General features: G+C 40.7%; 1 protein-coding gene across 2 annotated transcripts in view; it reads left to right on the top strand.

Moving 5' to 3' along the window:
• col5a1 (procollagen, type V, alpha 1) overlaps positions 1–13,871 on the top strand; it is an 89,806-nt gene extending 75,935 nt beyond the window's left edge. Inside the window, exons 49-66 of one of the 2 annotated variants that reach the window (XM_050052266.1) lie at positions 401–454; positions 696–803; positions 953–1,006; positions 1,107–1,160; positions 1,288–1,341; positions 1,448–1,501; positions 1,617–1,724; positions 1,930–1,983; positions 2,100–2,153; positions 2,385–2,492; positions 2,788–2,841; positions 2,937–2,972; positions 3,082–3,135; positions 3,280–3,547; positions 5,544–5,656; positions 7,376–7,444; positions 11,052–11,285; positions 11,494–13,871. In XM_050052266.1, the coding sequence (XP_049908223.1) occupies positions 401–454; positions 696–803; positions 953–1,006; positions 1,107–1,160; positions 1,288–1,341; positions 1,448–1,501; positions 1,617–1,724; positions 1,930–1,983; positions 2,100–2,153; positions 2,385–2,492; positions 2,788–2,841; positions 2,937–2,972; positions 3,082–3,135; positions 3,280–3,547; positions 5,544–5,656; positions 7,376–7,444; positions 11,052–11,285; positions 11,494–11,640 (1,677 nt within the window). In that variant the 3' untranslated portion in view covers positions 11,641–13,871. Of the gene's footprint in view, positions 1–400; positions 455–695; positions 804–952; positions 1,007–1,106; positions 1,161–1,287; positions 1,342–1,447; positions 1,502–1,616; positions 1,725–1,929; positions 1,984–2,099; positions 2,154–2,384; positions 2,493–2,787; positions 2,842–2,936; positions 2,973–3,081; positions 3,136–3,279; positions 3,548–5,543; positions 5,657–7,241; positions 7,311–7,375; positions 7,445–11,051; positions 11,286–11,493 lie in introns of both variants that reach the window. The other variant, XM_050052265.1, reaches the window with a different exon arrangement.
• Positions 13,872–21,489: the final 7,618 nt, after the last annotated feature.

Raw genomic sequence — 21,489 nt, 5'->3', positions numbered from 1 at the left:
GCAGACTGTATCTGCAGTAAAACCCAGCAGAGAGGATGGTAGCCGTATGTGACAGTGAATAACGATAGTGCCTGGTGTATAGGTGAGTCAACAGGGCAACTATCCAATAAGGCAGGGGAAAGAGGACAAGATGTATGGGCAGGGTCCAGGGAGAACAGTGAGGTCAGCGCCCTCCTGTGCTCCAGCCACCCAACCTGCCTGCACTTGATGGATTGAAATCTCTTGTGTCATCTCTTTCTATCCCCATTTGGGTGACAAGGGCACCGGGACAGTGAGGGCTGCTGTAAATGATGGGATTTTTAGAACCATGTTAGATCAACAAATCACTTTTCTGATAATATATGTGTCTCCTCACCCTCTGATATCCCCTCCCTCTCTCTCTACCTCTGTCTCTTATCAGGGAGATGCCGGTGAAACAGGAGAGCCAGGTCTTCAGGGAGAAGTTGGCCCACCAGTGAGTTATTCCATTCTCTTTCCTCCATATTTACATGAACTGCCAACAAAAAATGGAAGGACCAACAATAATTTCACCACCAGTTGAATCATTGTTGATCAATACCTGGACTACAAATCAGTTTATCTACAATGACCATATAGTATAATTAGGCTGTTCAATTTTCAAAGTTTCCATTGTCATTTTGCAGTTGTTTTTGTTTTACAAAAAACAATCTCTAACGTACTGCGTATTATTCCAGGGTCCAAGAGGAGAACGAGGAGAAAAGGGAGAGGGTGGTCCAGCTGGTACAGCAGGGCCTCCTGGCCCTAAGGGTCCCCCCGGAGATGATGGTCCCAAAGGCAGCCCTGTAAGTCTTTTTCCACCATTGACTCAAAAAAGACACTCTATTTTATGAATCAGTGTACTCTCACCACCCATTTTAGCTCACAAAAAAGACAACCATTGTGACCTCAGCCAGCTCTCAGAAAAAGTAATGCAACTTTTATTGATTTTCAGGGTCCAAGTGGTTTCCCTGGTGACCCTGGCCCCCCTGGAGAGCCTGGTCCAGCTGTACGTATGGCATGAAAGAAAAACTGGTGCAAAGTCTATTTTTACTGTTTGTTTTTAATGCAATGCAGTATAACTGGGGCTGTGTTCATTTCTCATGCAGGGGTTAGACGGTCCCCCTGGTGACAAGGGAGATGATGGAGAGGCTGGTCAAGCTGTGAGTATTGTGTTCCAGTTGTGTTCAACTACCACTCTATGTGCCGAAAAGAAATTGTTCCATGACATTCTATTTAAATTACAAAATACATACTGATTGATTTTTATTTCATAAAAATTCAAACTAGGGTTCTCCTGGACCCACTGGAGAGTCCGGTCCCTCTGGACCACCAGGAAAGAGAGTAAGTACCGTCCTTGTCATTGCAAAATATTATCGATGTCAAAATGCTGAAAATGTTCTGCCTTTGTATTTCACAACATTAATCTTTGTAATCTTTTTTTTAATAGGGCCCCCCTGGAGCAGCAGGACCTGAGGGAAGACAAGGAGAGAAGGGAGCCAAGGTAACAGATCCAACAAATACAGATATTCTGTTCACTGACTACATCAACAATGTCAAGTCACCAACAAATGAGCAAGAATCTAATGGTTTGTGTGCATACTCTTTTTGTTTGAAAGGGAGAGTCTGGATTGGAAGGGCCCCAAGGAAAGACAGGTCCTGTTGGTCCTCAAGGATCACCTGGCAAGCCCGGTTCTGAAGGCCTCAGGGGTATCCCTGGCCCAGTTGTAAGTAAAGTGTTTCTTACCGTCACACCAATTTATCACAGCCATATCCCGATGTCGTGTAGTATTGTTAAAACAGCTTACAGAGCAGGTGTACATAAATGGTTTTCAATAAACTGCTGAAAGTAGAGGAGTCATGCTATTTATAGAAATATGTTTTCCTACAAGCCGGGGGTAAAAACACAGTGTAATTGTTATTTTTGTGCAGGGAGAGCAAGGTCTACCTGGTTCTCCAGGCCCCGATGGACCTCCTGGACCTATGGTGAGTAGAAGTGACTGCTGGCCTCTGAACTGAGGTTTCTCACATAATGTGTACGATCTGATCTGAATCCTTAATCAACAGTAATTGCTAACTCCAATGTATCATTGCTCTCACAGGGTCCTCCTGGTTTACCCGGTTTGAAAGGAGACTCTGGTGTCAAAGGAGAAAAGGTGAGCTACTTGCCCAGCTGAATGTCGGATGTAGAGCATAAGCTTAACAGTGTGACTAATGGACCTATTTGCTAACAGATTGATTAGTTCTGTTGTTTCCCTCCAGCCATCAAATCATTACCCTAACGATTAGAGGGTGTGCCAGATAGATGTATTATATGGCTAATGTTTGTGATGGTGTATTATTGACTGCTGTATTGATGATATATGTGTGTTGTTCTCTACCCTCAGGGCCATCCCGGTCTCATTGGTCTCATCGGACCCCCAGGTGAACAGGGAGAAAAGGGTGACAGAGGTCTTCCTGGTCCTCCAGGATCACATGGTGCTAAAGGAGACAATGTAAGTAAACAAAACTACACTGGAGTCATACTAAAAAGCCCACACATGCTCACACAATCTATTTTTTAAAGTCTGTATACCAAAAACAGACTGAGCGCTGCAGAGTATTTGTGCCAATAGTCATCCCACTGAAGCTTATTGATTATCTTTGTCTTTGTGGTCTTTTTAAAAATTTAGCAGAAGCAAAATGTAGTCACCAGTGTTAATAATCCCTTGTCAGTAGTGTTGCATCAGAAATAAACAATGCTTCACCTGTTGTAACACAACACTCATTGATTCACTTTTTCCCCTTTAGGGTATTGCTGGTCCTTCAGGTCCACTTGGTCCCCTTGGTCCTCCTGGATTACCTGTAAGACTCATATCGTGTTGTACTGCAGCATGTGTGTAACAGAGTGGTGTATAATGTCCAAGCTTATATTGATTTGTGTCCCTTTGTGTCTTTAGGGTCCTCCTGGTCCCAAAGGAGCTAAAGGGTCATCGGTAAGTGTTTTACTCAAAGCTGAATCACATCAGAAACAGTAACAAGCATGAATCATGACACTTATTAATCATTATAGGATCAATCATCGCTTTAATTTGTCTTGTTTAGGGTCAAACTGGACCAAAGGGAGAGACTGGTGTATCTGGACCTCCCGGCCCTCCTGTAAGTCAAAGACTTTTGAATTGTACTCTATCATCATTTTGGATCTTATCCCCAGTGTGAGTCATTATCTCCAGACATTTACATAATCTCCATCCTTTTCCCTGACTGGCATTTGTCTCTCCTCATTTCATCTCTCTATAACAGGGCCCTCCCGGCGATGTCATCCACCCACTCCCCATCCAGTCTTCCATGAAGGGCAGAACTCGTAGGAGCATAGATGCCAGCCAGATGTTGGACGAAGCAGCCGTGGACGCCAACTACAAGGACTACGACGACGGCATGGAGGAAATCTTTGGCTCGCTTAACTCTCTTAAACTGGAGATTGAGCAGATGAAGCACCCACTGGGCACACAGAGCAACCCCGCTCGTACCTGCAAGGACCTGCAGCTCTGCCATCCTGATTTCCCCGATGGTTTGTATTACACTCCATCTAAAATGAGGCATGAGGTCTATTGTCTAATCTTTCCCCTCTGCAGTTTTTAATTACTCCACTGAAATGGCTGTTATCGCACTGCAGCTCTCTAGAAATGTTGAAGGAAAAAAAGAGCCCTGGCCACATACTATGCAGATTTGAGCTCTGTTGTTTGGCTGCAAGCCTCACTGTGGGAGCCACAACTTAGCTCCCTTTCAATCACACCTATGTGATACACATACACCTCAAGTAGTATACACCCCCAAATTTATGTACATCACCTAAAAGCCATGGTTAGCTTAATGGGGGTTTTGGGCTTGAAAACACAGGGTTAGAAGGTCAGAGTCACTGACCTGTTATATGTCCTGTTGAGTATACAGTACAACTACAGCTGATCAATTGATTAGTAAATTGGCAGAAAAATAATTGGCAGCTAATTTGATAATAATTAAAGGAATAGTTTATGTCTTTTGGAGTGGGGTTGTATTACTTACTCATTTATAGTCAGTGTATAACATATAGTAGATGGCGGTCAGCATGCCCCCAGTTTGCAGAGGCAGGCAGGACAACCGACAAGGAAGAAGATTCGTACCGCTGTGGAGGGATTGGCAACAAAACGTATTGCAGCCACCTAAAATCAATTGATATCAATATATATTTAGGATATTCTCACTATTTTACCCTGCCAAAGACCACCCTTTGTGACGGGGAAGCCATGAACAGGTCCTGGTCTGTGCTCTTGTCAAAGCCACCTGATACCATTAACAAAAAAAGTAATTTTAGCTTGTTTGATTCAGGAACTGCTGATCTACCGCTGCTTTGTTCAGTTAGTTTGTTTGTGTTATTGTGTGACTTTGGTGAATCCAAACAAACCCTTTTACATGCCAAAGCAACTCAATAACACAAACACCAGCAGCTCCTGTGTTCAGTGATGTTAAATGACTGTTTTTCTCAATGGAGTTTGGCTTGCAGAGAGGGATATAACGGCTTCAGTTCCCCGTCTGATATCTTTGTCTGACGGTAATGTAAAGAGGTTAAATTATTCTAAATATAGCTTACACTTAAACTGATGCTGATTTTTTTTTGGTGGCTCAAATACCTTTTGTTGCTGACCCCTCCATAGCAGTACATTACTCAATCTCTGTGGTGCTGCTTCTGCCTGCTTCTCCGTACTGGGGTTTCGGCGACCACCATCTACTGCATGTAATACACTGACTATAGATAAGTCCCTCATACAACCCCACTCTAAAAGATCCAAACTATCCCTTTAATTGATGGAGTCATTTCTCTAGCAAAAATTACACTTTCCCCCATTTCAGCTTCTCATTTGGGAGGATTTGCTGCTTGTCTTTTTCTTGTACAATAGTAAATAGATTATCTTTATCTCCCGCTGGGCTTCAGATAATCTTTTCAAACCAAACTGATTATTGATTCATTGAGAAAATAATATAGATCTTTCTATGATGAAAATAATCATTATTTGCAGCTCTTAGAATCAATCACCATTACACGCCACATTTTCAGTATTTCAGCAGCTAATCCATCACAGCTGCATGGCACTCGCAATGGTTTACATATTACTAGTTACTGCAAATATTTGCTTTTCCATGTTCCATCTCTGCATAATGATGTTATCAAACAGCAGAAATCACAAGATGAATGTTTTTGGTAAATTATCTCAAACTTGCTGGAAAACTTTTAATGCTGAATTTAATAGAAAACACCATGTGTTGTATATTTTGTTTCACAAGATATGTAATGTTTGCTTCAGGCAAAGCAATGTCAAACAGTTTGGTGACTTTTTCCTCAATACAAGATCTCTAAATATGATATTGGCAAAATACAGATTGATAGTGTAGACATAGAGACATGAAAGATACTTTTAGCCAGGCCATACAACGTCGGATGGTGCCTTGACCTAAAGGAGAACAATATAGTCTTCAAATTATATATACCACTCTATTAATGCTCTCTCTTCCTCTCTCCGTTTCTCCAGGTGAGTACTGGATTGATCCAAACCAGGGCTGCTCTCGGGACTCCTTCAAGGTTTACTGCAACTTCACAGCGGGTGGAGAGAGCTGCATCTTCCCAGATAAGAAATCTGAAGGGGTAAGCCTGCCCGCAAGTACACAAACACTTGCAAACACACATGTTGGACAGTTCAGTTGAACACAACGCAGAAAGGTTGGGATGGCAAGATGATGTAGTGTGAAAAAGAGAAAGGAAACAACACTATTATTTTAGCCTCCAGTTTGTGATTTGATTGACAGTGAAGTAGCATTAGCTGAATACTCCAGATAAGTGAGTGATTTCTTTTCCACACGTCTGGGACTAACCACTGCGCACACTGTATAAATAACCCCGACATCTCAAGACAGTGCTAGTTGCAACAGCAACTCTATTGTACCTACTCATGTACCCATATAATTAGCCTCCATGAGATTACCTTGTGTGTTGTTACCAAGAATATGACGCAACAGGACTCCCTGCAGTTCCCTGCAGGGCCAAAGTTATTTTACAAACATGCTAAATCTCAGTTTAGTTCTGACAGTTGGTAACCGCAGAGAGACTCATTCAGACACACACATTCACTCGTCCATGCTGTTGTTTCTGTGCCATTTTTAGATCGAATACCATTAAGGACCTGTAAAGCCTTTGGCAGGTGACAGACACATTGAGAAGATTTTTGGTTCATTATGCATGAGTGTGCAGAGGAGACGAGAGTAGCAGAGTGGTGAAACATTGGGAACACTGTCTTTGACAAGTCGGGGGTTGTGTAATAGCACAGTGCTACAGCCATTTTAATGATCCCACTCACCGAGCCTCAGAGGAGCAGGAGTTTGCTTAAGCTTAGAATAATGAAGCAGACTTTTTATAGCGTGCTGGTGATGGGCCGCTCTCATTTGTGTCGGGGGTGAAAAGAAAAGCCTGTGCTGTCAGTCTTTCAGCAGAGACTGCAAACACACCCACGTGCGTTTAGATTGGCACAGTTATTATGAGAGCACATAGTTATACTGTCCACACACTGTACAGAGTCACAGTCACAAAGAGGAGAAAGTCACAGAGAGAATATTTCTCCTCCTCTGCACAGTCCACTCCAGTGTAGAACAACTGAAGGTCACCTTCAAGGCAGCATGGGTCTAATGTGTGCCATCTCCCAGTGATAAGTGATCTCCGGCTCATCATTCATTAACGCATTAAGCTATTGATGACAGTTCCATATCAAACCCTGCTATCTAATTATAGAGAAATTCATCATTGTCATGGCTGAAATCATTAGAGCTGTGCCCTGTTGGCCAATTCACAGCTTTTAATGGCATAACAAAGTTAGTGCACCATGGCTGCACAGCGCTAACACTGAACAGCAGGCATAGAGGCCGCCGTATAAGAGCTCCTTGCAGGCGATCATTTCTTAATTAATCACTGTGTACTCATGAATTTTTCAGCAGCAATTAGCTGCCAGCTACAGTTTGTACTGTACAAAATGGCATAATGGCTTACTAAAATTTTCTGCCCTGGACCGCTTGGTCTGGTTGATCTTACTGAATGCTGTTTCAGGTCTGGAAGACTCCTCAGAGGACATACAGGAGGAGGAAGAGGGGAGGAAGAAAAAAGATGCGATGTGTTTCTGTCAGATGTGTTTCCTTTCTTTAACACTGCTGTTTTTCCCTCCTCTGTCGATCCATGCCCCCAGGCTAGGCTCACATCCTGGGTAAAAGAGAATCCCGGCTCCTGGTTCAGTGAATTCAAACGTGGTAAACTGGTAAGCCAGACTCCGGACTTTCCCAAGTCCCTTTCCCTTCCCTGAACGCCTCTTATATTTTACAGAGCAAAATGGCAAAATGGCCCAAAGACTCGCCAGGCACATGGTATAGTCACTACAAGAGAGGTTCCCTGGTAAGTGGCCCCGCCTGCGGTCCCAGAGTCCTGGCTGAGGCCTGGAGTCTGTGTGCCTAAGGCTCTGCATGGTCCTGGTTCTGCCCTACAGAGTATGTTTGTGCAGTGGCACCTTGCTTGTTGGTTGTTTTGTTATTGTGGTGCATGATTCAGCACGAGCTGCACTCACCTTCAGTCCAAAAACATGGGTGATGCTCTCACAAGGAAATGGAGGAGAGGTTTGTGGACCATAGAGACATTATATTTGACATCTAATGGAGTTTAACAAATGGAAAACAATGTGCTGCTGTTTGACTGTTTAAATTTGCTCAGTATATATCCACACCTCTACTGCATTAAGAGAGCATCTCCTCAGAGTGACTGTGTGCCTTGACACTCCCATGACTCAGGAAGCAATATTCTTACATAGCTGATTTAATAGTTGGGACAAAAACACCTGAGAGTGAATACATCACTTAACTCCTCTCTTCCTTACACATAACATTTTTTTAGTCGTAGATCTCAACAGGTTTCATGCCTCAGCAGGTCATCTATCCTCCATAAGGGGGGACAAATAAGTATCATTCCCTCTCTGCTGCAGCCATTCAGCTGCACTCACATTCCCAGTGTCTCCCTTAAACACTACTTAGATCCGGCAGAGTAGCTCCGAGTCAAACAGGTCAGGCACTCAGTCACCACCCAGGGGCTTCTGGGTACTCAGTCACTGTTGACTTGCGGCTGTGATGATAAAGAGGTAATGTTTCTGTGGCGATGTCGGGCTGGATCCACACGCTGCGCGGGGCCGGGGAGGAAGGGGAGGAGGAGTGGTGGGGTAAATGAGAAAAGCATGAGACTACCCACCCACTCTGAGGATGAAAACATCAGAACAGTGGCACTTTGTTGAGCCACGGTGCCGACACTCATAGACATATTGCAGAACAAAGTCTTCATTGTTTATATCTTGTGATTAATAAGCTAATTAAATCAATCATGGCCACTAAATTGTTGCACAAATAAACAGAGAGGGTGATAAACGCATTCTGTTAATGTCAAGTTTGAGTGTCGGTACTTTGGGTTTGTATGTGCATGTGTGTGTGTGTGTGTGTGTGTACGTTGGCTTATGAGCAAGAACAAGTCAAGAAAGACCACATCCAGACTCACAGACGGTTTGCTGCTCTGGCTGCATGGTGTGAATGCTGCATGCGCTCTACTCTCAGTAAGTCCTTTTTGTCTGAAAGACGAAGCGACTATGTGGATCTAATGGATTCCTGATGGTTGGTATGCAGATAGTCACTTATGGACATTACACTGAAAACTGAACCGCGACTGGTTCTAAACCTGACATCTTATCAGTACAGATAACAAAGCATTATAATCAGCTTAATGGAAAATATCTTGCTTTTCTCTAACATGGGTGGAAACATCAAAATTCTAGGTTAATTATAGGTTAATTACCAGGCAATTAACATATCATTACTCCAACATATTTCCTATTAAGACAATTACATTTTCATGTACTTACCATAATTTGCTCATATTGGATATATATTTTACATAATTACAAAATCAACATTTAAATGAGGTGTTTAGTTATGCTTATTTTTTGTACTTTGATGGCAGATTTTTCCACATTAAGCATTGCACATCAGTACAGCTTCCAGGCATTAGACCGTGGAAGATTCTGCACCCGTCTTCCCTGTCTATACAGTATCATCATCTGATACATTGTTTAACAAATAAGGACTTTATTTCATGCTCATCTTAAGCCTGGAGTCCTGCACAGGTCTGATTTTGAGCACCCGCTCCTTTTGAAAACCACCCCACCTTTCACACATATACCTAAGTAGTTCCACAACCTGACCAGACCCAACTACATGAAAACTGCAAGTTCTATAATCACCATATGGCGTTCACTTAATGGGACACTTAATACATGTGAAACAAAGATAATATATTTTAAAACAAAGGTAATTCACGTAATACAATTTAATGAATATTTTCCGCCTATTCTCATCATATTGCGCAGCACATCTCCACAGTTAATGTGCCTGTTAGTGATGCACCTAATTGAAGCGGCTCCTATATTCCAGCTGGCACAGAAGACCGAGTCAACAGTTATAGGATTAAAATGTTAAAACATTCAATTTAATTCAATTATTACTATGTATTTTATGTTATTTTAATATATTAAAAATTAAACACCAAGATACAACCCACATGTTATTTGTTTCACCCAGAACTGAACCTGGATACAAAATTTAGACAAAATCCCACCTGCAAATCACCTTTTTTTGTGGCGGGTACCCACGGGTGACCCAGCCTGATGCTGGACTCTCCCATAGAGACATTTACATATGCCATGTTACGTATGTTTACATATTACAACTTTTCAACTAGCTAGCTGATGCTATCAGTTGATCAACTCCTCAATCACAATAGAACACAATGACTTTCACCACTGCTCATTTTAGATAGGCCACTGCAAGAGAATGTGTACTTTGTTTATGTTATGTTATGTTATGTTATGTTATGTTATGTTATGTTATGTTATGTTATGTTATGTTATGNCAACTAGCTAGCTGATGCTATCAGTTGATCAACTCCTCAATCACAATAGAACACAATGACTTTCACCACTGCTCATTTTAGATAGGCGACTGCAAGAGAATGTGTACTTTGTTTATGTTATGTTATGTAATCTACATTCAGATTGGTCCCTCTAAGCCTTGCTTTCACTGCCCTGGGAAAATGTTGGCATGCTAGCTACACTAGCTAACAATGGCAGCCAAAACTTAACATCTGTGATCCACTATTGATTTGATTATCTAAACAAAGAACATATTTCCTTGTGGTGGCCTTTTTAAAATGAGCAGGGGTGAAAGTTACTTTACTCTGTCATCAAGGAGTTGATAAGCAGGCAATGTTAGCTAGCTAGCACACTAGCTAGTTAAAAAGTCATCTACTTCCACATTAAGGGTATGGGGATTATATTGGATATTTTGGCTTGTCAACAAATCCCAATGAAAAGACAGAAACCAACAATTAGTGACAACAATTGTACTCCTACAAAACTAACATTAAAAACATATTAGTGAAACACAAGAGGTGCACCGGCTGACATGTTCCTTTATTACGATTGACATGGGCATTGTAGTTTATTTTGATTCAGTCCCACACACCCTGGTCTGTTGTTAATACTTAATAGTGCACTAAATGTGTATTAATCCACGGGTAAAAATAGTCCCTTAACAAATGTACTTTGCCTCCTGTTGGAGTAAGGTTTGCAAAGAACTGCAGTGCATAGCTGAAAAGGAAATACGTTTATTTTTCTTTACAACCATTAGCAACCTGCTTTTTAGTGTGGTAGTATATTAACTCTATCCCTGAGTGACATCTCCTTTTTCTAACAGTGTCAATAAAGAAAAACATCCTAGAAATCCAAACAGCAGTATAACAGGAGCTACTAATCATAAGTTTAATTAAAATGTCCCAAAACACTGCACAGTATAGACATTACATAGTATTCAGTGAATCTCTTCTTCCTCTCCGTCCACTCATTCTTTACACTGGTCCCTTCTTATAGTGTTACGTTTTTGTTGTTCAATCCATCTGTGTTCCTCTCTCACAGCTCTCCTACGTGGATGCAGAGGGCAACCCCATCGGCGTGGTCCAGATGACTTTCATGCGGCTGCTGAGCGCCGCAGCCAGACAGAACATGACATACAACTGCTACCAGTCGGTCGCCTGGCACGACCAGGATCAGGACAACTACGACAAGGCCATCCGCTTCCTGGGCTCCAACGATGAGGAGATGTCTTATGATAACAACCCCTACATCCGCGCCGTGGTCGATGGCTGTGCGGTAAGTCAAGGAGATGTGTGTGTGTGTGTGTGCGTGTAAGCAGTTGGCAGGGTTCCTTTGATGAACAGTCAGAACATTATGTTTCTGCTGTCTTTGTAGTGGTTCAGTCAATAAGAGCCCTGCAGAAGTGTGTGATGTTTTTATTTCTGAAGAATATATTTTCCACACACTAACTCTCCCTCCTGCTGTCTTTTTTTTTCTCCCACAGTTGAAAAAGGGTTACGAAAAGACAGTACTTGAGATTAACACACCAAAGGTGGAACAGGTGCCGTTTGTGGACATCATGTTCAACGATTTTGGCGGCTCCACGCAGAAGTTTGGATTCGAAGTGGGCCCTGTCTGTTTCATCGGCTAAGACTGTTTACTGAACAAATGGAGAAAAAAAAAGCATATATTTGTTTTCTCAGAAAAAAAACAATTGAAAAAGAATAGGACAATTCTATTTGTAAAAAAGTAACTTTTTTTTCCATAAAGCAACAAGTATGAGTAAAATGAAATCAAGTTGAGAATACAGTGAAATTCTATAGGAATAGAGGAAATAACCTTGAAACCTCAGTGTGCCTTCTCCATCACATGCAAGTTTTGAAACTGGATGTCAGATCCTGCCTCATACACAACACTTTCAACAACCCTAGCCCCATGACATCACTCTTGATTTTTGTTTTTTTGACCCAAACAACGAAGGCGACCCTGAGAGCTGCAGCCGTTCCAGACGGTCGCAGTATTTGCCACGGACTCCATCTGATTTGGCTCTTTTTTCTTTTCTTAAGTTCTGCTCTCATGTTTTCCCTCGTCTCCTTGGCTTTTTCCACTTGTCTTTTGTTGGTTTGTTTGCTCATTCACTACGGGAGCTTTGTTTGTGCATAATTCTCTCCCCATTCCCTTGGAATGGACCTTATATATATAAATATATATAAATAATTTTTATGTTTGTAAGTACATTCTGTATATTTTTCCTGGTAATGTTTATTGCTTCTGGCTTCAAAACGTGCATGTGACTTTTTATTGTGAGGTAGGAACAATGGATACGGGGATAACATCTAAATTGTGGAAATATATTGAAAGTGAGGAAATTCGACTTGTAAATTGAAAAAAAACAAACAAACAGAAAAACACAAATTGGGAAGTCCTGTCTTGTTGCGGCTGTGGAGCACACCTTGTTGTAATTTAAAAACAGAATGGAAATAAAAGACGAAAACAAGCTCTGTGATATTATGTGACAGTTTGATTTGCGTCACGAACAAAAAATAATAATACATTCCTCCTTTTTTTTGCCCTCTGAACTTTTGAACAGCCACCTTGATGGTAATATCATTAACTTAATAAACAGCTTCTATTTCTTTCCTCAAATACACATCTGTCTGACTATGCAATGGGAGATGATGTCACATTTAATGAAAACACAAAGAAATCAAACCTAGGTGCTATTTTCTCTCTTCTGTGGTGCTATGTATTTTTCTAGTTTGTGTTGTTTGAATGAAAGGAAATCTGTGGTGATAATATTCCGTCACCAGCAGCCCCATGACTCTAAACCACCACATTCGACGCAGGTGGATCTTTGCTGCATCCATTTTTGTTTTTTTGTTTTTTCTCCCGGCGGTGGTGTTTGCATGCCATTTCTCTACATATCCACTCACAGATCAGTGCAGCATGGCGGCGTATGTTATCTCCTGCTTCAGCGGACCGCAGAGATGAGAAACTTGTACCAAATGTTGGAATAACGAGAGGAGACTAAGATGGTGCTGTTGGCTTTGCATATCATTGCTCTAAGACGCTGCATTATGGCTCTTGCTGTTGGATCATCTGTGCCACATCAAACTGATGGGAGTTGAGAAGTGGGACATGTTTGTGATTGGGCAAGCCATCCGAAAGGGACATGGTCCAAAGTTTTGTTTGGTGTGTGAAACCCTAAACCCTTCCACCAAAGGTTTTCAGGTATATATTTAGCTTTAAGGGCACATGGTGGCTTGAAATCAATTTTTTTGTATGGGAAACAACTTGAAGAGTATTTTTCCTTGTGGGAGCAGGTCGCCAAATTAGCCAGATGAAAGTGTTTGCTCATGCAGCGTCAAAAAATCGCTTGTTGGTCTTCTATTTTTGCCCTTATTGTAATTATGCTCTTTGTTCAAACTATGCACTCTCTATGCTTATGACCACTAGTATCTACCACAGAATTTTTACAGCCCTTCTTACATAGGTTTATTTTGTTTCCTTTTTTTTTATCTTCAGATATGTGACTTGAACCATTTCTGTTAACTCAATATTGCTTGTAGATCTTTGGCTTTATTTTTCATTGTGATGCAGTACGCCCAAATTTAACACTTTCCTCTCAATAAAAAAAGGAGAAACAAATTCTTGTAAATTTCCAGAACCAGCAGTGATGCTGCCATCGTTTTTGTTTTTTGTTTTATTTTGTAGATTTCCGTTTGTCTGTCTGTCTGTTTTGTTTTCACGGTCTTGTCAAACCTGTGTAAGGATAAGAGGATAGAAGTTATATTGGTTTTTATGTCAATAAATTCAAGTTTACTGTGGCCATCCACTCTTGTATGTCTTTTGAAGCATTAAAACCTATCTGTATGCATGAAATTGTAAAGTTTTTTCTCTTGTTGTTATAATTGTGTAGAGTGGCATGATCTCCAGTCCACGTTTTATTCATCGGGATACATCAGTTTTTTTCCAGTGCCATGGATGAATAAAAGGTCATGTCCGCAATTGTGAAGTGGAGAGAAAATGATGAACTTGTAACTCTACCGAAGCCAATGTTCGTTTGTAGTATATTTATTGTATTATTTAAAATAAAAAAAATAAATGTTAAATGATACCATAGTGTAAAGTGTAAGAGGCCCCCTCTTTACATGCACACAGGAAAAGGTTATTAATTTACCACATGCTATTTGACACAACATATGGAGCCTTTCAGACTGAGTTACATTTAAATATATAGTCCTCATATTAACAATCGGTGTGTTTGAGTGTGTGTGAGAGACAGAGAATGTGTGTTGAAGGTTTAGACTAAACCCTAAATGAATGATTGGTCTGTCTAACAGGTAAGGCAGCTTTTAATTGCACTACCATGTATATTTTAATGGTGTCAAACAACTCTTGCTCCACAGATGCTCCACAGGAAAGAAGTCCTCAGGCTGCAAATCGTGATCAGACGTCCAATCATCCTCTGATTGATCCCTGCTGATGCCTCCAACAAAGACTGCTTAAAGAATCTCCCTGGCTAGGTATTTTTGGACAGCTTAATGTATGTACTTCTATCACTTCAAGCTTATTTTTATACACTGCCTGCAGCCAGTGCTGGACCCAGCACATTTAGTACCTTGGGCAAGCTTCCTCTGCCCCCCAGGCCCCCAGCAAAACAGAAAATTATTATTATCTTTTTTATTTATTGTATTTTCCTCTAACAAGAACTGCTAATGAGAAATCAACAGCTTAGCTAACCAACAACAATAACAAATAACACACAATATGACAAATTTGCAAATCTTGTCGTCTTCTTGTTTTTGTAGTGTGCTCCGGATGGCTTTTGCCTTTCCATTTTCTTTTACTCCAATGCTCTCTACATACACTCCAGGCCCCCAGCAGTGGCCAAACAATGGTACTGCAATACTAGGAGTCCATCATGTGATTCTGGCTCAGTGCCGGTCTGTCATGGTGAAGAGGGAGCTGAGTCAGAAGGCGACGCTTTCAATTTACTGGTCCATCTACTTCCCAACCCTCACCAGGTGTTTTGGGCACATCCCACTAGTAGGAGGCCCCGGAGTAGACCTAGAACACCTTGGAGGGATTACATATCTCGTCTGGCCTGGGAATGCCTTGGGGTCCCCCAGGAGGAGCTGGAAAGCATTGCTGGGAAGAGGGATGTCTGGGGTGCTTTGCTCGGCCTGCTGCTCCCACGACCCTGCTGCGGATAAGCGGATGAAAAAAGATGGATAGATGGATGGATAGATGGATCATGTGATTCCCTGTCGCCCAAAAAGACTTCTTCCCATTGACTTACAAGGCAAAAGACACTTGTAAAGAGTGGATACATTGTTTGGAGCATCACAGCCCCCGCAAAACGACTAGTTTCACTATCAGGATTTGATCCATTCGGTCTGATAACATTTGGAAAGTCAAGTAAAGCTGCAAGATTAAATCTTTCTATCCCCATTTCCATTAGCAGAGTGCTAAACCGGATGTTAACTGTTTGGCTGCACTTGACTGGCTGCTCAGTGCGGAAAAAGTGCCAATAATCGCCCGGATCATCCGGGTAATTTTACCATTTGAACCATTTACCAATTGAACCATTTTGGCTTCATGCACCACTGAGACGCTCTCACAGGAATTGGAGGTCTCTTAATTCAGTGGATCCCAACTGGTCCAGCCACAGGGGCCAGATTTTTCCTTAGTCATTTGCTCAAAGTCCACACAGTTTAACACATTCAGTGTCATACTTGCATTTGGCCCTGTTGTAGAGCTACTTTGCGGTCTCTGTGAAGTAGCTGTCCATTAGTCACTCAGTCTACAGCAGGATACAGCACTTCAAAATGAAAGCTCTCAGCCGGTAATTCACTGTACTTAGTAATTAAGAGTGTTTTTTGCAAACATGACGTTGCGACCCACTTTTGGACCGCGACCCACCAGTTGGAAACCACTGTTTCTTAATACATCCATGATACACTTGATTTTTTTTAAATGTGAAAAATAAATAAATAAAAGTTGGGGTAGTGGGGGCAGTTTTGGCGCCCTATCAAAATCCCCACCATCCCCCTCTAGGTGGCGCCCTAGGAAGGTCCGCCACTGCCTGCAGCACATTATGATAAGCCATATGTATAATATATATGATAACCCCTCCACTGTATGTAATTAATGCAAACCTCTCTTGGTGGTCATTAAAATAAAAGTCTTCTTAACCCTCTCATGCACCACTAATTTCAAGAATCTGTAATCTTTGGGCTTTGATCAGATCTTTGGTTTTGAAGATGACTTGCAGCACTTCAAGTGTCTCATTAGCAGAGAACCCTCGCACAGTGCACATTAAGCCTAGCACAGCAAAAAAAAAAAAAAAAAAGAAAGTTGTTGTGCATGATGCTATAATCAATATTTAATGCAGCGTTTACAGGATAGATTTAGGACGATCAGAATGCATGGATTCTACTGAGGCAGCAGCATCCTGGGTGAGTAAAACAGAAACCAAAGCGAAAAAAGCTAATTCCTCATCTTAGCACAGACAACGCAGGGGGGATAAGTGGGGCATCAAAGTGGGTTGAGGATGGTGAGCACAAAGAAAAACAGCAGGTAGGGATTTAGCTTCCTCTGATTATGGCAACAGGTGATGTTTCAAGAGTACAGCAGCACCCGAGTGTGATAAGCTTGTGAAACATTTTAGGAGAGCAGATTCAGGATGTGTGAAGAGGTCACTTTGGGGCGTGCTAATGTGCTTGGAGCAAAGCAGTACTCGAGGAAATTTATAGTGGAGAAAATGTCAACCAAACACTAAAGTGTGCCAGTGAGACTTAGCTGCAAGAGAAAAACTGGGAGGAATCAGAGCCTGTCCTTTGTTGTAACTAAAGAGGTATTATCAGCATGTGTAGGCTACTTACAGTAAGCTATCAGAATGGCCCCAGTGACTGGTGTATTATTTACTGTTGTAGCCTGTTAAAGTGCAGCTAGTTTTAATAAGCAGTTAGGTTGTTTAGCCTGTGATTATCCACAGGACAGAGGTGGAGAATAACTCAGATCCTTTATCTAAGTAAAAGTAGAAATGACATCATCTAAAAATACTCTGATATAAGTAAAAGTCTATAATTCAAAATGTAACATGTTTGAGACAGTTCCCCCCTAAATCCAAATTACACGTTTCTTACCTGTATTTACATGCCTATATTGTCTTGGTGTGAGTTACTGAGGGTTGGAGATAATGGCCGTAGAGTTGTCCGCCTTCAAGGAACTATTCTCCGTCTTCTGAAGAAAAAGAGGCTCTGACTTGTGACAGCACAAGATGTAAACTTTGATAGCGCCTTCCTCGGCTAACGTGTAACATTAACTAGCTCAGCGTTGCTAGGTGAGCTAGCAGTAGATGCACACTTCCTTCTGTGCAGTGATGCAGTTGGCTCCTACATGAAACTGCTCACAACAAGGTCTGTGGATTATCTTGAGTAATCAGGTCATGATTTCTGGAAAGAGACATTGCTGTTGAGTTTTTCAAATGTATTTCTTTGGCACTTTGAGCACCACAAGCTGAGTGCCATCTAGTTCCATTGTACTGGAGAGAAGGCAGACATCTCTATGGCTGACATTTCCAATACTCGGCAAATCACACCAAAACAATCTAGAATGATGAACAGCACTAAAGGTAAGAGGAAAACATGTAATTTTGATTTTAGGGTGAACTGTCCCTTTAAGTAAAAGAACAGAAGTGTTATCGTCAAAATGTTGTTTAAGTATCAAGCATAACGGCTATTACATTTTAGAATATTATATTATTTTGTTTTTATTACTATAAAATACATATAAGAACATTTTAATGTTGTATGTGGAATGTTCTCATTGTGGTTCCAGTTCAAGGTTCTATATTTATACCACTGGCAGTTTTGGGAAGGTTACTTTTGAAATGTAATAGGTTACAGATTACAAGTTACCTGGTTGAAAGTGTAATGAGACATTGTAATGTTTATTCACTGCTGAATCAAAGTCATACACCATGGTTGAACCACTGCTTTGATGTTGAAAGATTAATCAGCATTGATTTTGCAATGTTGTTTCTTTAAACAGTGTTTCAAAATTGTGTCAACATTGAAACAGATCTTTCTGAAATTTCAGTGTTGATTTATGAGTATTTTGTTAACCTTTTTACAACTGTAAACATTGAAAACTGTTGTTTCAGTGTTGTTTAATGTTGAAACAACTGACATAATTTCAGCCACATTTGAGCTTAACTATTTAATTACTTCATAAAAGTAATATCACTTACACATTTGATGACTTCTTGATGACTTTTCTGTTTTATGTTTATGGATGTGTTAAACTAGGCAAAAAGCTGGAACATTTCAGGAAATAGACTCTGCCAAAAGAACGCATACCTGCACAGTGATGCAAAGCAACAGAATGAATATCTACATATGAACTTTTTACAGAATAGAATACAGTCAAATGTAACCCCTTTGTAATCAACTACATTGTGATTAGTAACTGAATTTAGTGACATTTTTTCTCAGTAACTGTAACCGATGATAATCACATTTATTTTGTAATTTAATTACTATAACTAATTACTCCCCAACACGGAATACAGGGTAGATCAAAAGTTTTGTACTGCATCATATGATAATGGCATACATCATGTGCTTTTATATGTTAAAAGTAACTGTTCCATCCAATAAAGCATGAAAAGCTAAAAAAAAAAATCTTTAAAAAGTAGCTCAGTGCTTAATACACTGTAGTGGAGTAAAAAAAGTACAATATTTCCCACTGAAATGTAATGGAGTAGAATTACTGTGAGTGATTACAGAACTTAAGTAAATGTACTTAGTTTGTTCCCACCACTGCCTGTGAGTGCTAAAATATGTATTAAGATATCCAAATGTAAAATTATGTGACTGACTAAACTGTTGTTATAATTTATAATTATAGCTTCTCCTGTAGAAATATAATTATACTCCACAGTGTAGTCTATTAAATACCAACCTCCTGTAGGCCTGAAGAAAGGTGTCTGTGCTCATTTGCAGTTTCGTCTTTCACCATGAACAGCAGCTTTGTAGACACTCACTTCAGGTCAGATGTGGGAGACAAACCATAAGAAAATGCAGACAGAGCAGCAGATTGAGAGATTTTAGGTATAGGAGGTTCAGTCAGCAGTAAACTTCGTAGACAGTTGTGACTTTTTAAAGAAATAATGAGTGAAGACTATGACGAGGGGACCTGGATAAACTAAAGTAGCAGCTTGTCGGGCTGGAGCAGTGGAGAGAATGCTGTTTTGAGTATGAGTGCCATGGATTTATTGACATGTCACTGTCTGGGATTACTGCAGGCCATTTGTGAGACAGCCTCCAAGAATAGGACACCAGTCAGGATCCAAATGCACTGTAAATATCTCTCCGGATGTTATTGTTGTGTTAGAAAACTGTTCACAGCTGCTGTTTCTTATTGTTATTTGACAACTGCTCTTGCTCCTCTATTCTGTGATCGCTCTAGAAGTTAGAAACGTACTATACATAAGCATAATATATCATATATTCACAGTCTTCACGCAGTACATGAAAGTCTAATTATCAAACGTCAAGGAGAGCTGTTAATGTGTGGTCCGGGCTAGTTAGGGAAGAGCTAAAGGGTCAAGCAGCAGACGTTAAAAGGGAAATTTGGGACGGAGCCCCGTGTTAATGTGTAATTGCTTTGAGCCTGTGGATCTTCAGCTAACAGAGCCCATTCATAGCCGGCCCCGGCACCACTGACCTACTTACATATTAATCAGATAACGGAGAGAGAACGAGATAGTGTTACAACACGGGGACTGTCATATTGGGATATTAATACCAGGCTTTTCCGCTCTAATAGACTTTGAGATTGAGGAGTGGCTGTAGTTCAAGATGTTGGTTTTTCTAATGTGATTAGGGGCTGGCCACCCAAACATTACACATGACTGCATCTCTCCAATATCAATGCTGGGTTTGTGTGCTGCTGTATTAAGCTTAGTGGGAATCATCATTTTACATTTAGGATGTCAAATAAAAGACATTTAACGAAACACAATGTGCTTTTGTCTCTATTATTTGACCCCACATGTAGCCACAGTAGCCAGAAGTGATGATATAGAGTGCTGCAGGGATGATGTTATTTTTGTAGGCCAACCCAAAAGTTTGTGTCACCCTGGTCTCGTGACAAAAAGCCAATGGGATTTTGTGGCAAACAAATGTTTGTGACAATTACACATGTTCAGCAAGATAATCTTCACATACACATTAATGCTGCTTTTATGATTTTTGCAGTGTAAATACATTCGACAGAGGAAAAAAAGGTAATGTTACACTATACACAATGAGACAATGTGCTTTTGTCTCTATTATTTGACGGTTAGAAACCGTCTTTTTCAAGGCACATAAAGCAGGATATATATTTGTGCATCGTATCAATGCCGTACCTACATTGTAGCCTGACGTACACCTTCCCAGTAATGTAGCTATACAGTAGGTTATGTTGTGGCGACGCAGACTTGTTTATTTCTGTAAGCTGAAAGCTATTTCCCTCAGTGCAAACGAAGTTTTAATTTACTTTTGTATCACAGATTAAACAATAGATTGTGACAACAACAAAGCCCTCAAAAAAATAGCATTTTAAGTCCTGTGTGTGATTTATCCTGGCTTCATATGAGCAGAGGACATCTCCACAATGTAAAATACCATAGGCTTGAGCTAATAATGTTAGCATGTTGTATTTGTTAAGAAGACGTGTTTAGTATAAGACAGTTATTTTGTCAGTGAACCTTGTGCGCTATAATGGAGCCAAATTTTGTAACGTTACCTTTGTTAAATGTTGCTGATGTCCCTGGCGTCATGAGAAGAGGAAAAGTCCGCTAGCTGCTAGGCTAATTTATACAATGTAAAATGCTATAGGCGTGTGCTAATAACATTAGCATGTTGTATTTGTGGGGAAAATTTGTCCAGCAAAAGACAAGTGCTTTGTCTGTGAATGCTGCCAGTGAGAGTGAAGCTGACTTGTGTACTTGTGTTTGAAATTGTTGCTATTAAGCCTTGTTTAATGTGTGTTTAATGTGTGTTTTGGGTTTGTTTTGAATCAACTAAACTTTACAGCAAATCACAGAAACCACACCGCCAACTAGTGTTGTGGAGGTGTAACTGCAGAGTGACACAAACAATAAATGCTCACAACGGCTTGGCCATGTGCGTAGGCTATGGCATAGGGTCTGTATAGAGCTGATGCACAAGCATAAATCTGCCTTAAGCCTTTAAAACAAGAATCATATTACCAAAAACCCACTCAAAAAACCATCTCACTTCAAAATGAGAGAACCAGGGGTACTAAAATGATAACTCACATCTGCATTTTAGCAATCTGTTTTGACCAGAGAGTGGATCTGACATCAGCCTCTCAGACAGCCTGTCAACAAAGCGATCACACCCTTAATTATGAATAAATTTGGGCAAGTTATCAAAAAAATCCATCTCCAATTCAGTTGTCATGAGCAGGCAAATTAGCTATA

The sequence above is a fragment of the Epinephelus moara genome, chromosome 9 (genome assembly GCF_006386435.1).
Source record: "Epinephelus moara isolate mb chromosome 9, YSFRI_EMoa_1.0, whole genome shotgun sequence".
NCBI classification, from domain to species: domain Eukaryota; kingdom Metazoa; phylum Chordata; class Actinopteri; order Perciformes; family Serranidae; genus Epinephelus; species Epinephelus moara.
This window is presented reverse-complemented; position numbering and strand designations above follow the sequence as displayed.